The following is a 13,962-nucleotide window of genomic DNA, read 5'->3' on the forward strand; positions in this document are numbered from 1 at the left end:
GAGAGGATACATTGATTTTTATTTGGAAAATATAATGAAATATGAAGATATTTTAAACTTTTATAAAACACCATAGCTTAAGATGTTTGGTTCTAGTTATTAATGGAATTATTTTAACACATGGATATTTTTATAAATAAAACAGATAATTTTTCGTGATCTTTTTTCTTGGTTTTTTAATAGTAAATGTATTTCTATTTTTTTAGTAAAATATTTCTTTTTTTATCATAAAAAAAAATTCCGGTACAATCCGATTTTTCGACTTTTTTCAAAATTCCGTTTGAAAGTTGGGGTACATTTTTTTTTTCGAAAAATCCCCGAATCTTTGAACGCTCCTGGAAGCTAAGCCGCTTGAGAGCAATTTTTGGGAGTGATGCCAAATGATAGCTTGTGTCATGGGCCTACGCTTTGCACATTATCAGATTTTTAAAAAATCGCCTTCCATGTTAAACCACCACATCATGCCTTTTTTTTCAGAATCGTGCCTATTTTTTTTTTTACTTTTAAGCTCTCCCGGTTTGAGAACGCGTGGACCTACAGGGATGGGAGTTGTACCCAAATGTAGGTTAGAGTCCCCGCTACCTTTTGGCATCAAAAATTTTATTTTCATTTTCTTCAAAATTCCGCGACATAGGCGTTGGAAGTTGGGGGCGCGAAAAAACTTCTGGGAGCTGAACGCTTTGATCTAGAGGCAGGGAAGTGGTGCCATATGAAAGCTTATATTCTCAGCTACCCAATAGTGGTATAATCTGGTTTTTCGATTTTTTTCAAAAACCCGAGAAAATCGCCTTTGAAAGTTGGGGTAAAATTTTTTTTCGAAAAATCCCCGAATCTTTGAACGCTCCTAGAAGCTAAGCCGCTTGAGAGCAATTTTTGGGAGTGATGCCAAATGATAGCTTGTGTCATGGGCCTACGCTTTGCACATTGTCAGATTTTTAAAAAATCGCCTTCCATGTTAAACCGCCACATCATGCCTATTTTTTCAGAATCGTGCCTATTTTTTTTTTACTTTTAAGTTCTCCCAGTTTGAGAACGCGTGGACCTACAGGGATGGGAGTTGTACCCAAATGTAGGTTAGAGTCCCCGCTACCTTTTGGCATCAAAAAATTTTTTTTCATTTTCTTCAAAACTCCGCGATATAGGCGTTCGAACGCTTTGATCTAGAAACAGGGGAGTGGTGCCATATGAAAGCTTATATTCTCAGCTACCCGATAGTGGTATAATCCGGTTTTTCGATTTTTATCAAAAACCCGAGAAAATCGCCTTTGAAAGTTGGGGTAAAATTTTTTTTCGAAAAATCCCCGAATCTTTGAACGCTCCTAGAAGCTAAGCCGCTTGAGAGCAATTTTTGGGAGTGATGCCAAATGATAGCTTGTGTCATGGGCCTACGCTTTGCACATTGTCAGATTTTTAAAAAATCGCCTTCCATGTTAAAGCGCCACATCATGCCTATTTTTTCAGAATCGTGCCTATTTTTTTTTTACTTTTAAGTTCTCCCGGTTTGAGAACGCGTGGACCTACAGGGATAAGAGTTGTACCCAAATGTAGGTTAGAGTCCCCGCTACCTTTTGGCATCAAAAATTTTTTTTTCATTTTCTTCAAAATTCCGAGATATAGGCGTTGGAAGTTGGGGGCGCTCACTTTCAGCTCAGCTCAAATGAGCTGAGCTATGGTACCTAGCTCAAAAGTGAGCTAGCTCAAATTTGAGCTGAGCTGAAATGTGAGCTTTTTGCAACCCTGGCAACTTGCCACATAGAAAATTACCACATGCAACTTGTCACATGCAACTTCCCTCATGCAACTTGCCACACGCAACTTGCCACATACAACTTGCCACATGCAACTTGCCACATACAACTTGCCACATGCAACTTGCCACATGAAACATGTAACTTGCAACGTGTTGTGTGTTTTATGTTTGCCGTACTGCGGCGTACTGCATTTTTAAATACTAAAGTACTGACTACTCTAAAGGTGAAACGACAGCCCTGCTACCCAGGGTGATCGCGTCATAATCCCTTTGACATTCTTGTCAAAAAGTAAATTTTCATACTCACCCTCCCATAAGAAGTATAACTTCAAAAAGTTGAACATTTAAAAAAACAGTCACATAAATCGAACACAGCAATTATAATAAACGCTAAATATTGGTAATCCTTCGCAGAGAAGGGAGATACTCGTACTAAATCTTGCTGTGCCATGGAATGAGATCGAATTTATGATTGTTAGTCAAGGTTTCTGAGTTCGAGGGGAATGAAACCGGTGACATGAGGTATGTCTGCAATTATGATTCACTAGTACACTGGAAACGTGCAATAAAAAACTAGTTATGATTTCGAAAAGTTGCTACTAACTTGAGAGCTCCAGGTTATGTAGGTATATAAAATAAAAAGAAATGTATTAAATAGCCTTGAACTGTGGTTAGCAATTGTCGTCTTTTGAAGTGAAATCCAGGAAACAAACATGCTATTGCCAGAAAAAAAAAACAGAAAATTTAAGATGAACCATAATCAGGCCTTCTATGAAGTTGCAAACCTTCAATACCTAAAAAAACCATTGAAATCAACTCAACGTAGAATGAAAAGATATTGTATAAAGCGAAGTCCTTGAGTATTTAAGAAACACACTTGAAGTGTCGATAAGCCAAGAAATTCATGGCGGAGAATAGCCCAGAAGAGTCAGCGTAACTTGGGAAGAGCTGAAGTACATCTCCAGAAGTCGTAAATGATGGCACACAGGTGCACATATTTGATACTTTAAGTAGCTTCTCTACACCGAAAAGAAAACGAATATCAATTTAACATTTTTAAATATCAAATTAACATTTTTTAAAAATCAGCCAAAAATGCTCTATAAAATGTGTTTTATGATATTTAAAATGTTAAAACAACATTTTTTTTATCATCAGGATGATATTTAAATGTCACATTTTGGAAATTTTGTTTGATATTTTATTATCATTTTTTCATACCAATTTCTCATTCCAAATTATTGAAAAATATTAAATAAAAAATTATTAATGTGTACTAATTTAAAGGCGCTTTGTGTTTTTTCGAAGTAAAATGTATGATTTACTGAGAAAATTTGATCGGCACTAAGATTTTACTTCACATAGTTTGGGAGAAAATAACAAAACAATTATATCACCTATAATAGAAAAAATAATATCACCATTATTTTGTAAAGAATATTCCCTTTCAGTAATGTTTTGAAAAAAGAAAGAAAATACTTAAAATAAAAAAAAGGAAATAGGTTTCATTAAAATAAACTAAAACGTAAAATCTTGTCAACATTGATATTTTAATTGTAAAAGTGAAATTTTCACTATCCACTTAAACTTTAAAAAATGTCAAAATGATATTTTAATTGTCAAAGTGAAATTTTCACTATTCCACCTGAAATTAAAAAATGTCAAAATGATATGATAAAATATCAAAATTGATATTTTAATTGTTGGACGACTTTTGTCACTGAAAAATGTTAATTTGATAGCTGTTATTATCAATTTTTTTTTTCGATGTAGTCCGAATAGAATAAACGACTTTTCATAGCTGAGAAAAGCTGTTTGGATTGAAAACGTTTTGGAATTCTGTCAATTCAGCTTCAGAAGAGACTACATACCATTAAATCTAGAAATCGATGCATCACCGGCAACAGAATAATTCTCAAAAGTTCTGGATTTTTTTTTTAACGATTTTCAGACATTCAGTCAACAGAGTCTTGCAATCCGAAACGAAAGCATTTTAGCAAATAGGTAGTTAGAAAAATAAGGCACTACTATGCAAGAGGGATAATCAGCATTTTCAAGCTTCCGAGTATATCCAACTTGTATCTAAGAAGGTTTATAAAAGCTAATCCTTTTTTCTTCTACTTCTACACTTCCTTTTTTTTTTAATACATAAATTGATGCTTTTTTCAAAGTTAAAACAACTTTGATTTAAAGATGTTTTATAACAGCAAACCACTTTAAACTAACTATGTTCTATACTACGATTTTAAAATGTTCGTCTTCAACGCAAAGTCATTTCGAAAAATAGTTGAATTAACGTGATTTTTGTTGATTTTAAGTTGTTTTTTCCCTCAGTGATAAGTACTTGCTACTTCTTTCACAAATTGAAATATTTAAGATTATGATAATTCAGAATAAAGTCAGCATTGCCACACTTTCGCGATCTGGTCTTTCTGACCCAGTTTTGTGTGTTGATCCTTGTGGCCCGGGGCTCGTTAAAACACATACCCCAGAAATTACGATTTTCTTGATTTTCATTGTTTTAAATAGAATCATATCGCATTTTTCGCGGAACAAACTATTTTTCATGGAATGTATTTGGATGACTGTCCTCATCATAAAAGTCGATTTGTTCTGATGATAGGATGTCGGGAGCAGTCGCCATCTTGGAAAAGAGGTTGGTACCGTTTTTACTGATTTAAAAAAAAAATGGCCAAGAACAGACTTATTCACAATTCACTAACTCACCCAATTTTTTAAAGTGAAAAAACAAAGATCGTAGTTGTTAAGAAAACCCTTTAAATGAATAATTTGATTTTTATTTAAATATATTTTCTCACAATTTCACTTTTATACGCAAATTCCAAAAAATTTATGTGACTACTTAACCTATTCAATAATTTATTATATTCTCATATTTCAAGTTTCACCACTTAAATATTTTTAATTTCATAATAAAAATTCAAAAAAAATTAAAAAAAAAAAAATCTCAACTTACCCGTCAATGTCATCCACGGATATCGCGGTAAATCGGCAATACTTTGTCCTGCACCGGCTGACGGCACCACACCCGACGATGGTTGTGTACATGCATTGCCCAATGAATCGACACCAATTGCTCCAGCCGATGCTGCAGATACAGCCGATGCGGCTGCTTGATGATAAAATTGTGCAAAACTTGATGCGCTCGCAGGTACGCTCATTGACTGATAGCTGTTCATCATACTATCTGTGTACCTGATGGTCAAATAAAAAAAAAAAATACATCAATTGGTCAGTAAAATTATACAAATATTTCAGGTAGATAAAGTACTTCTAAGTTACAAAACATGTTTATTTTTAAATTGAAAATCTCAAAAAGTCATTTTCCAAAATAAGGTGAAAATACGACATGGCAATTCGAAAACTATACCTAATCACTTTGGGTATCGCATTTGGCCAGTAAAATAGGTATTGAATGCGATGAGGCGGGAACTATGTGGTCAAAAGTACACATTAGCAATGGTAATAAAAATAAATTTGTTTAGCTAACTAATTATTATTATTATATGGGTACCTATTGTATGTTTGTGTGTGGTCATAGAAAAACAAATGACACTATTGGTCAGTATTTTGTTATATAGCAGGCGATGACCTGCTGGGGGCCATAATAATATGGCTTACAACACAAGAAACAAACTCTAATGGATATGCAAAGTGTACAACATTATAATACACACAAATTATATGCAAATTAGTGAAAACAGTATACAAATATACTATACAATATAATGCGACAAAAGGGAAAATTAGCCTCGTAAAACTCCAGGCGGCGCGAGTATTGTTATATATAGGCAGGTTTTTCTTGTGTGAGTTGATGGTGTTTGCAATAAAAGGCACAATAAGTAGGTACTACAACTGACCGTGATTGGATGAGTGATGGCAGTAAAATAGGAGATTTGACCACAGTGTTGAGGGTGAAGAAGATATTTAGCACTATTATTTGGGTCATCATTGTCGTGTGTCGGGACAAAGAAATGACCTTGGATTTGATATGCCAAATAGTTTGTTGAAAATAATGAAGAACTCAGAAGTTGAGATGTTTTTTTTTTTCAGAAAAAAGAAAGAATTGTTGAAAAATTGATTTCCAGGAAGTTTTCATAATTTTTGACTTAAAAGTATATGGTAGCATTATATGGAAAGTAAAGAAAAAGTTTTTCACAAAAAGGCTCAAAGTTCAGATTGATCTTAACCCTCTGTCGGCACACAGGTGCGAATTTGGCAGGACAAAAATAAAAAAATTACGATTTTTCAAAAAAGTGGTCACAAAAAAGTCTCTTTATAAGGGTGAAAATATTTTTTTTCGGAATTGTGAATACAATATTCGAATTCCTCGGAATATTCTACATCAATTTCATACTTGATTCTCTATAAAATTATGTGACCGAAAAAAGTTCTAGCGGCATGAAAAAGTATAAACCAAATTCGCACCCGTGTGCCTATCACGTCACAAAAAAGAGGGGTGCCTACAGAAGGTTAAAGCTCTTTTGTATACATGTTCCATAATTTAAAATTGTTCCAAAGGTCTTATCCCAACTTTTTATGAAAAGAAAAAAAGGTAAAGCAATTTCCAGTACCTAAGTTTTTGTTTTTGAACTCAGTTTAAGATTTTGATTGACTGGAGTTTGAGGTCTCACGAAAACACGGCTTATTAATGACACAGTTGGAATTACAAACATTTCTTTTAATTGATGTATTCGGAATTTTACAATACAAAGCTTAAACTATACACTTATTAAAGTGAATTAATAATTAATTAGGCATTTAAAGGCATATTGTTATTTTTTATGACAAATTCAATTTTAGGGTCATATGCAATCTGCTGGTTCATTGTTATTTACATCCGATTCCAGAAATTGAATAGAAAAATCAATAACTTCCCATTTTTATTTCTCAATGTAAGTATTAAAATATGTATATTTGCAGGCGATTGAAGGTAGATAGAAAGAGTAATTATGAAATTTTTTCCTTGAGCTCTTACTTGTTGGAGGATCACTTAGATTTTCGGAAATAAGTAGGTTTTTAAATTTTCAAAAACGAAAACTTTATTCCAGACAAAAAAATAAATTTTGAGGGCCTGCAAAATTGTTCAAAAGTTCAGATTTTGCAGGCTCCTAGTACTTTCACTAAAATTCAAAACTCCCATACGAAATTGTCTCCAAAATTTTAGGTTTGGAGTGAATTTCGTAACCTTTAAATGCTGTTAGGCTTCAGACAGTGCATAGTTTTCTTAGTTTTCACGTGACAGTTTTCTTGAAAAGTTAAATTTAATGATTTTCCATGTAAGTTAGTAGAATTTTTTTACAGAGATTATTTAAATCAATTGAAAAATTAGGATATTTTCGAAAAAGAAATATATTTTTTCTCTATACCTACTTACTTAATTATAATAAAAGTTTAGTGAAAAAATTATCGTTACGGAAATGACACAAGAGTGTCATCTCAAATAATTTTGCGAGTTAGTCATTTTTATAAGCTTTTGTTTCGTATACGTCTTACTCTTATTTGGATCGTAAAAAATATATACAAAGACCTTTGGTAAGCCCCATGAATCATACTTTCCGGATGTTAAATCTTTTTATTTTAAATAATGTAATTCAGAAAGAATTTCTGAAAAATTATATTCTTAAAAGTGAGAAATTACATTAAGTTCACAGCGTGATTTAAATTAATTATGACGACGAAAATGATGAGTAAACAATGTTAAAAGTGCTACGAAAAATTATAACAATGCAAAATTAAAACGTAAGAAGTTTAGAAAGAAAACAATTTTGTTGTTATTTTTGTTACATTTAGAATTGCAATTTCCTACAATTTTCTTACATCTATTATTCAACTGAAAAACTGCATCAAGTGAGTTTTCTTTGGCTCTATAAAATAATGCAATATTGTTAACTTTCGTATAAAAATTTGTGTATATCTATATCTATATTGTACCTACGATCAATATTTAGAAATTATTATATTAAGTTTAAATAGAATTTTTGCCATACAGAACTATAATACCAAGGCTCACAATTTAAATACAAATCTGATTTAATTTAGTGCAAGTAGATATCTACATTCTTAGGGTAATTTTAACAAGTACTTCAATAGCTTGAGAAGTAGTTTGAATGAAAATAAATCATGATCTAAAACTCGTACAACAAAACGATTTAATTTAATGCAACTTTAGGAGAAGCAAACACTTTCAACTTCAACGCTATAAGCATAACTAATCAAATAGATTATAATTATGAATTTTCTAGATTATACCAATAATAATAAACTATTGGATTAAAATTTCTATAGGTAATAAATTCAGATAAAGACTTTTTCTAACAGTTAATAATAATACATCAAAGAACACGGTTTAGTTCCGTTTCATCTGGTGTATGAAAAGATTTTGTATACTAAGCCGGTCTTATCTCTTAAAATATTGCTGATATCAATAATACAAAAATAAAATACAGCTGAGGTTGGTACTTCACAAAACGCCATTCAATTAAACGTTCTTGTTTAATTAAATGGGTGAATGGTTTTTAATCACTTTTGGATTTGTAAAATTCTGACGAAAGTCAAAACATACTTGTACAATCAAAACTACGATTTTCTGATTTTAAAAATGATGAGAAAATCAAAAGAAATAATAAAAGCTGCAGGTCCCTGTTGGCAGTATTTTGTCCAATGCATTATTTTTTTGTATTGTCATTCCAAAGAAGAGTGTCAAAGAAGATAGGTACTTAAAGGTAATACAATAGCTATTGCTTAGCAGAAGAAAGGCAACATGAATATGACATTTTGTCACTTTTTTAAATAACCGACTCTCAACTATACTGGAATGATTCGAAAATATAACGCATATTTATAGGATCTCAAATTCAAATTTTGACAGAAAATGGCCAACAATAGCCACTGATTTTACATAAAAGCTTTTCGAATATTTCTTCGTTATATTCGATGATTTTTGAAGCAAAAATCTTTAAAAATGAAAAAAATGCGTTTGATGTTTTATTCTTCGAATTTGGTACCCATGTCGTCTTTCATGCATCTCTTACTTAAATTATTTACTTGATTTAACTGGGATATAATAATTTTGAAGAATTAAATAACTTTAAGTTATCAGTCAAATTTTTTCCTAGAATGTTGAAAAGGATAACAAGATCACGTAATTTTTAATCTGTAACTATATACTGCGCATGAAAATATAAAAAACTTTTACGATCCACTGTTAAAAGTTTTGTTTTTTAAAACCATTTTAAAAGAGTTAAATAACACTGGTCGGCAAAAAACTAAAAAAAGTCGGGAGCAAGAACTTTATTAGGTGATTTTGATTGACTTTAGTGTGCTGAATTCAAAACTGTTTACAGATTTTTTCTATCACGTCTAGTTTTTGAGCTATACTCATCACTATTTTCGCTATAAAGCTTCAAAAACTAATTTTTAATTGAGTTTTTTTTTTTAATTTAGTCAAAAATATATATTTTCCGTAATATGTTGCTCTTTGTAAGTCCAAATCAGAAGACGCCAGATGGAATTTGATTCAAAAAACCATTCATTACTTTGAAAAAAATTATCAAGATTTTGAGATATCTATCATAAATTTCTTTTTTCAATATCTTTGAGAACAAAAATTATTTTGAAAAAATAAATACCTTTAGGACGTGTTAATATGGCGTTCTGAGATTGCATAAGCAGTTTTACAAAAAAAAATTAACGATTATGTAATTCGATGTCAAATGTACCAAAAAAAAAAAAACGCGTTTTTGACCAATTAATATTCAATTATTTCAAAAACGCGACGTGAGAGTGAAATTTTGACTTCAGATTCGGACTCAGCACACAAAATTCCTCTCGAAAAGTAGGGTTTGGTTCTTGCTCTATATCCGTTGCCGACTAGTGTTATTAAAGTCTTATATGTACCTAATTTTACTGGCACTCTTATCGCTCCAAAAATGGTCATCGTTTTTACACGATCGAGTACACGGTATCCCTGTTTCATACTTTCAAGATTATTCATGTGAATTAATAAAGTGTTGCCCACCGTTTTGAAAATGCAATTGACATATCTTTTCATAACTAAGATTCCTCTATAAAAATTTAGGAAGGTAGATACATATTACACGTCTTTAATTTTGTCAAATGTAATACTTTAGGGCTTGAAAACGGGTCTTCTTCTGTTTCGTTTAACATAGAAATTTCCCAACTATTTTTCAAATCTATTTTCTAGCTCAAAGAAACAAAAATGTAATGATTCAAAATTATTGAAATTGTCTCGTTAAAATATAACTGCGGTATTGTCTCGTACAAATCGTTCATTTTGCAGGTGGGAATACTACGTTTTGAGAATAAACCGGCAATTTTGAGACCTCTGCCTTATAAGCCAAGTCCGACGGTAACTGCTTTAATTATATTAAGGCCAACTATAATAGACTTTACCGAGCTTAAGCAAATGTGTAAACTGAAAGAAAAGCTATTAGCAGACGTTATTGTTGGATTTTCACGATCATTAGATTTTTTTAGTACGAGTGCTTTGTATTGAAAACATCATTGGATTCAACCTTTAGACCAAAAATGCATTATCATATAAATGTTCTCCAAAACCTATCTTTCGCTAAATGAACAAAACTTTAAAAAAGTTGTTTAAGAATTTGAAATCCATAGCAAAATTGTTTCCAAAACTTAAGCCCAGATATATTGTTTCCCAAATGGTAAAATTCTCGTTATTTTTAGGTAGGTACTTATCGAAAACTAAACAAAACCGTTTCTTTATTTTTTAAAAACCCCGACGGAAGTTGGAAAACTTCTTCCGCCAACAATTGGTACAGAAATCACTTGAAACAATTTCTTTCTCAGGCGTTTTTATAGACTTGAATAGAGTCAAAAGAATTTTGAAAAAGAAGATCATAGCAGAAATAGCTTTTGAAGATGAAATTTTAAAATGTTTAACTTTTGACTACTTCAAACACTAAGAACTGAAACTTTTTAACAATATCAGTACAAAAAGTCTGATAACTTATTCTTTTGGATTTAAGAATTTGAAAGGACTTTTTGAGATTTTCATAGTAGATAAAGTTTTTCAAAAGTTTATAAAAATTTGTTTTTTAAATTACCTGCAAGATTTGTCTTCCAATCCAGAAAACCCAGGCATTCCTGTCAAACCACCATGCGATGTGGGATGATTTGATACGTAAGGATACATCTTACTAGTTGGTATAGCAAACGAATTAGGACTATTATTTGAATCTGCACTGCTCCTCAAAGGACTCCCTTCAGCAGTCGAACTTAAATGATGATGTGCTGGCGACGGTGATAGACCGTTTGAACTTGCTGCTGCTGCCGCACTTGTTATGACTTTATGATTTTGAAATGCAGCGGCTGCTGCTGCGGCTGCTGCTGCGGCGGCGGCGTTTAATGAATAACTACTCGATGTATTATTACTACTTGAACCGGGTGAATGGCCAAATGTAGCTGGCGAAGATGAGGATACAGGTGAATTGGAACTTAATTGTTGTTGTTGTTGTAATTGTTGCTGCTGTTGATGAGCTGTTGCTGCTGCAACGACTGCGGCTGATTGTTGCTGTTGCAATTGTTGTTGCTGCTGCTGTTGTTGCTGATGATGATGATGCAATTGCTGTTGATGCTGAATTTGATGATTTTGATGTTGGTGTGCGGCGGCGGCGACGGCTACGGCTGTTGCTGATGCGACGGCTGCTGCGGCGGCGGCTGCTGATGATGAATTTTGTTGACTTGTTAAATGTGAACTTATAAATGGTTGAAACTGTGGATACTTTGGTAGCATACTATCAAAAACAAATTTTGACATTGCACATATTTACGTTAGGCTTCTGGATTACGATGGAATTAATTTTTTTGATATCAGTTAAAAACAAAAAGATCAACGACTAATGAGGAATTTTGAAGAAGGAAATGTTAAACAATCAACTATTGTAGAGGATCTATTATATTAGTTTGAGAAACGCGAAAAGATTGTAAAAAAAAAATAAATTTCAAGAAGATAAAAAAGTATCTATAGTTTTTAATTTTTTAGTATTTTACTGAGAAAATTGGATAGTTATTAATTTTTAAACGTTAAAGTAGTAGAATATTTAGATAATTTTTATATATTTTTACCTTTAATTAGTTTTTAAGATTTGCGTTTTTGCTTGTCGTTAAAAAAATCTATTTTCAATTATAGAAAATTTTTAATTTAATTTTTTATTGCGCGCATGGAAGGAGTTTTTGCTGATGGATTTTCAATTTTTCAATTTCATTCGAATCGCGATAAAAATTTATAATTGATGGAAAAAATAGTGTCCATATAGCACGTGTACGTTCGAAATTAAGTACAACAAAACAAACATTAAACACTTAGATTTTTTTTGTTTTCTTTGTTTTGTATCTGTTCACTTTTTATTTAAGTGCGGTAATAAAAAAATTCTGATGAGGGAAATAGACATGAATTTTTTTTTTTATGGTTATATAGATACTTAATCTATTGCGGCGGACAACACTGTTGTTCACTTTTTCATTTTCATCACAAATAAGATAGATAGATACTCGGTTCTATCGGATATAGGTTATTGTATCTTTTTTTTTTTATTACAAAAGATTCATAGATTTTTTTTTCTTATAACAATTTTTCAAAATAGAAAAAAAGCACAACCGGGAAGTATCTTTTTGGTTAAAAAGGTGTATCTTTTTCTATTTAATCTGTTGTATCTTGAACAAAAAAAATTTTATGATTTTTTAATTTTTATGGTCATTTTGATGGCCAATTAGACAACAAACGAAACGCACATTTATCCGTGTACTAAATTTTCATTTCCACCTAGAGATAGATATCATTGCACACAACAAACCGCACACAGAGCAAGAATATACGAATAAAATTATTAGACAGTTTTTTTTTTTGTTCCCCAAAACAATCCGAGTTGAGTGTGTCACGTCTTTTTCTCGTTTTTTTCTCGATATCTTTCGGTATTATAATTTTTTATGAATTTTTATTTTTATTGGAATCATAAAAATGATTTAGCAATTAACCCGCCATGTAAACAATGTATATCATAATTCGTATGTTTCTTTTATTTTTGGGTGTAAATTGTTTTTATATTTTGGCAATTTTGAGGCGATTGCGAAGCGGATCGCGATGCGATTCGAGATGCGTTTAAAAAACAACAAAAAGATATAAAACTTTTTTTTTTTAACAGACTGATTGCTGATTCTGCGATGCGATGTTTTTTAAGGTGTGTGTTTACTGGTTGCTGATGATGTTGGTGATACTGGCTCTCGATGATGACGATGATGAGATAACCTTACTGGCTAGCTGCTTTTTTTGGTAGGTATATCTTAAAGATGCGATGACGATGATCCGTACAACAAAATAACCACAAGACGAGACTATACGACGATAATAATAGATAGAAAATGGAATTCACCAACAAACACACAAAATTATAGTGTCAAAGTATCTCGCCACAAAAACGAATATAAAATCAAGAAAAAAAAAATTTTTTTCAAAAAAAAGAGAGAGAGTGTGAATTGTATTATATCGAAGAAAAAATAGTAGTGATGATTGTATACTCAAAACAGCAAAGAAACAAACCGTTTTGGCGGTAGGTACTATAAATATAATAAAAACAATTTTTTTTTTGTTTTTCTTTCTTTTTTTTATTATTATTTAGAGAAAAGAGTATAAAAATTTTTGTAATAGGTAATTTTTCGATCGTATAAGTCCGAAGCTGTTTGCGTTATGAGAAGTAGTTCGTTTATGGCACAATACAAAAGCTATGATGATATGGTTACGCGATTTTGCTTCACGCTTATATTTTTTGTTGTATCTAATACACATGTATAGAGAAGAGAAAAAGATACAGATACAACTTACTTACATATACACAAATAAAATAATATTGTTGGTTGGGTTTGAAAAATTTTTCGTTGAGAGTTTCGTTTGGTTTCGTTGCGAGGAAAGCGATTTGGTTTTTTTTTCTTACTTATTTATTTTTTTTTTTTTGTTTTCTTTTGGGTTTTCCTGTTGGATTTTTGCTGATTGTGTGTAGATACAAAATACATAGACACTTTTTTGAGTTTCCAACACACAAGTGAACAACCCCAAAAAGTCGTCGTCGTTGTCGTCATTTCTGTGTTTTTTGTTGTTGTTGGTTTTTTATCTCGGGAACGAGAGACCCATGAGCATGAGCGTGTTATATAGA

General features: G+C 31.6%; 1 protein-coding gene across 3 annotated transcripts in view; it reads right to left on the reverse strand.

The window, feature by feature from the left end:
• The window catches only part of LOC129915557 (homeobox protein abdominal-A), a 63,017-nt gene extending 49,356 nt beyond the window's left edge, over positions 1–13,661 (reverse strand). The window contains exons 1-3 of one of the 3 annotated variants that reach the window (XM_055995157.1): positions 11,882–13,661; positions 10,861–11,550; positions 4,728–4,966 (exon numbers count right to left, since the gene is read on the reverse strand). In XM_055995157.1, the coding sequence (XP_055851132.1) occupies positions 4,728–4,966; positions 10,861–11,549 (928 nt within the window). In that variant the 5' untranslated portion in view covers position 11,550; positions 11,882–13,661. Of the gene's footprint in view, positions 1–4,727; positions 4,967–10,860; positions 11,855–11,881 lie in introns of those variants that run through there. The other 2 variants (XM_055995156.1, XM_055995158.1) reach the window with 2 other exon arrangements.
• Between the last annotated feature and the right edge of the window lie 301 nt (positions 13,662–13,962).

This window comes from Episyrphus balteatus, chromosome 3 (assembly GCF_945859705.1).
Source record: "Episyrphus balteatus chromosome 3, idEpiBalt1.1, whole genome shotgun sequence".
NCBI classification, from domain to species: Eukaryota; Metazoa; Arthropoda; class Insecta; order Diptera; family Syrphidae; genus Episyrphus; species Episyrphus balteatus.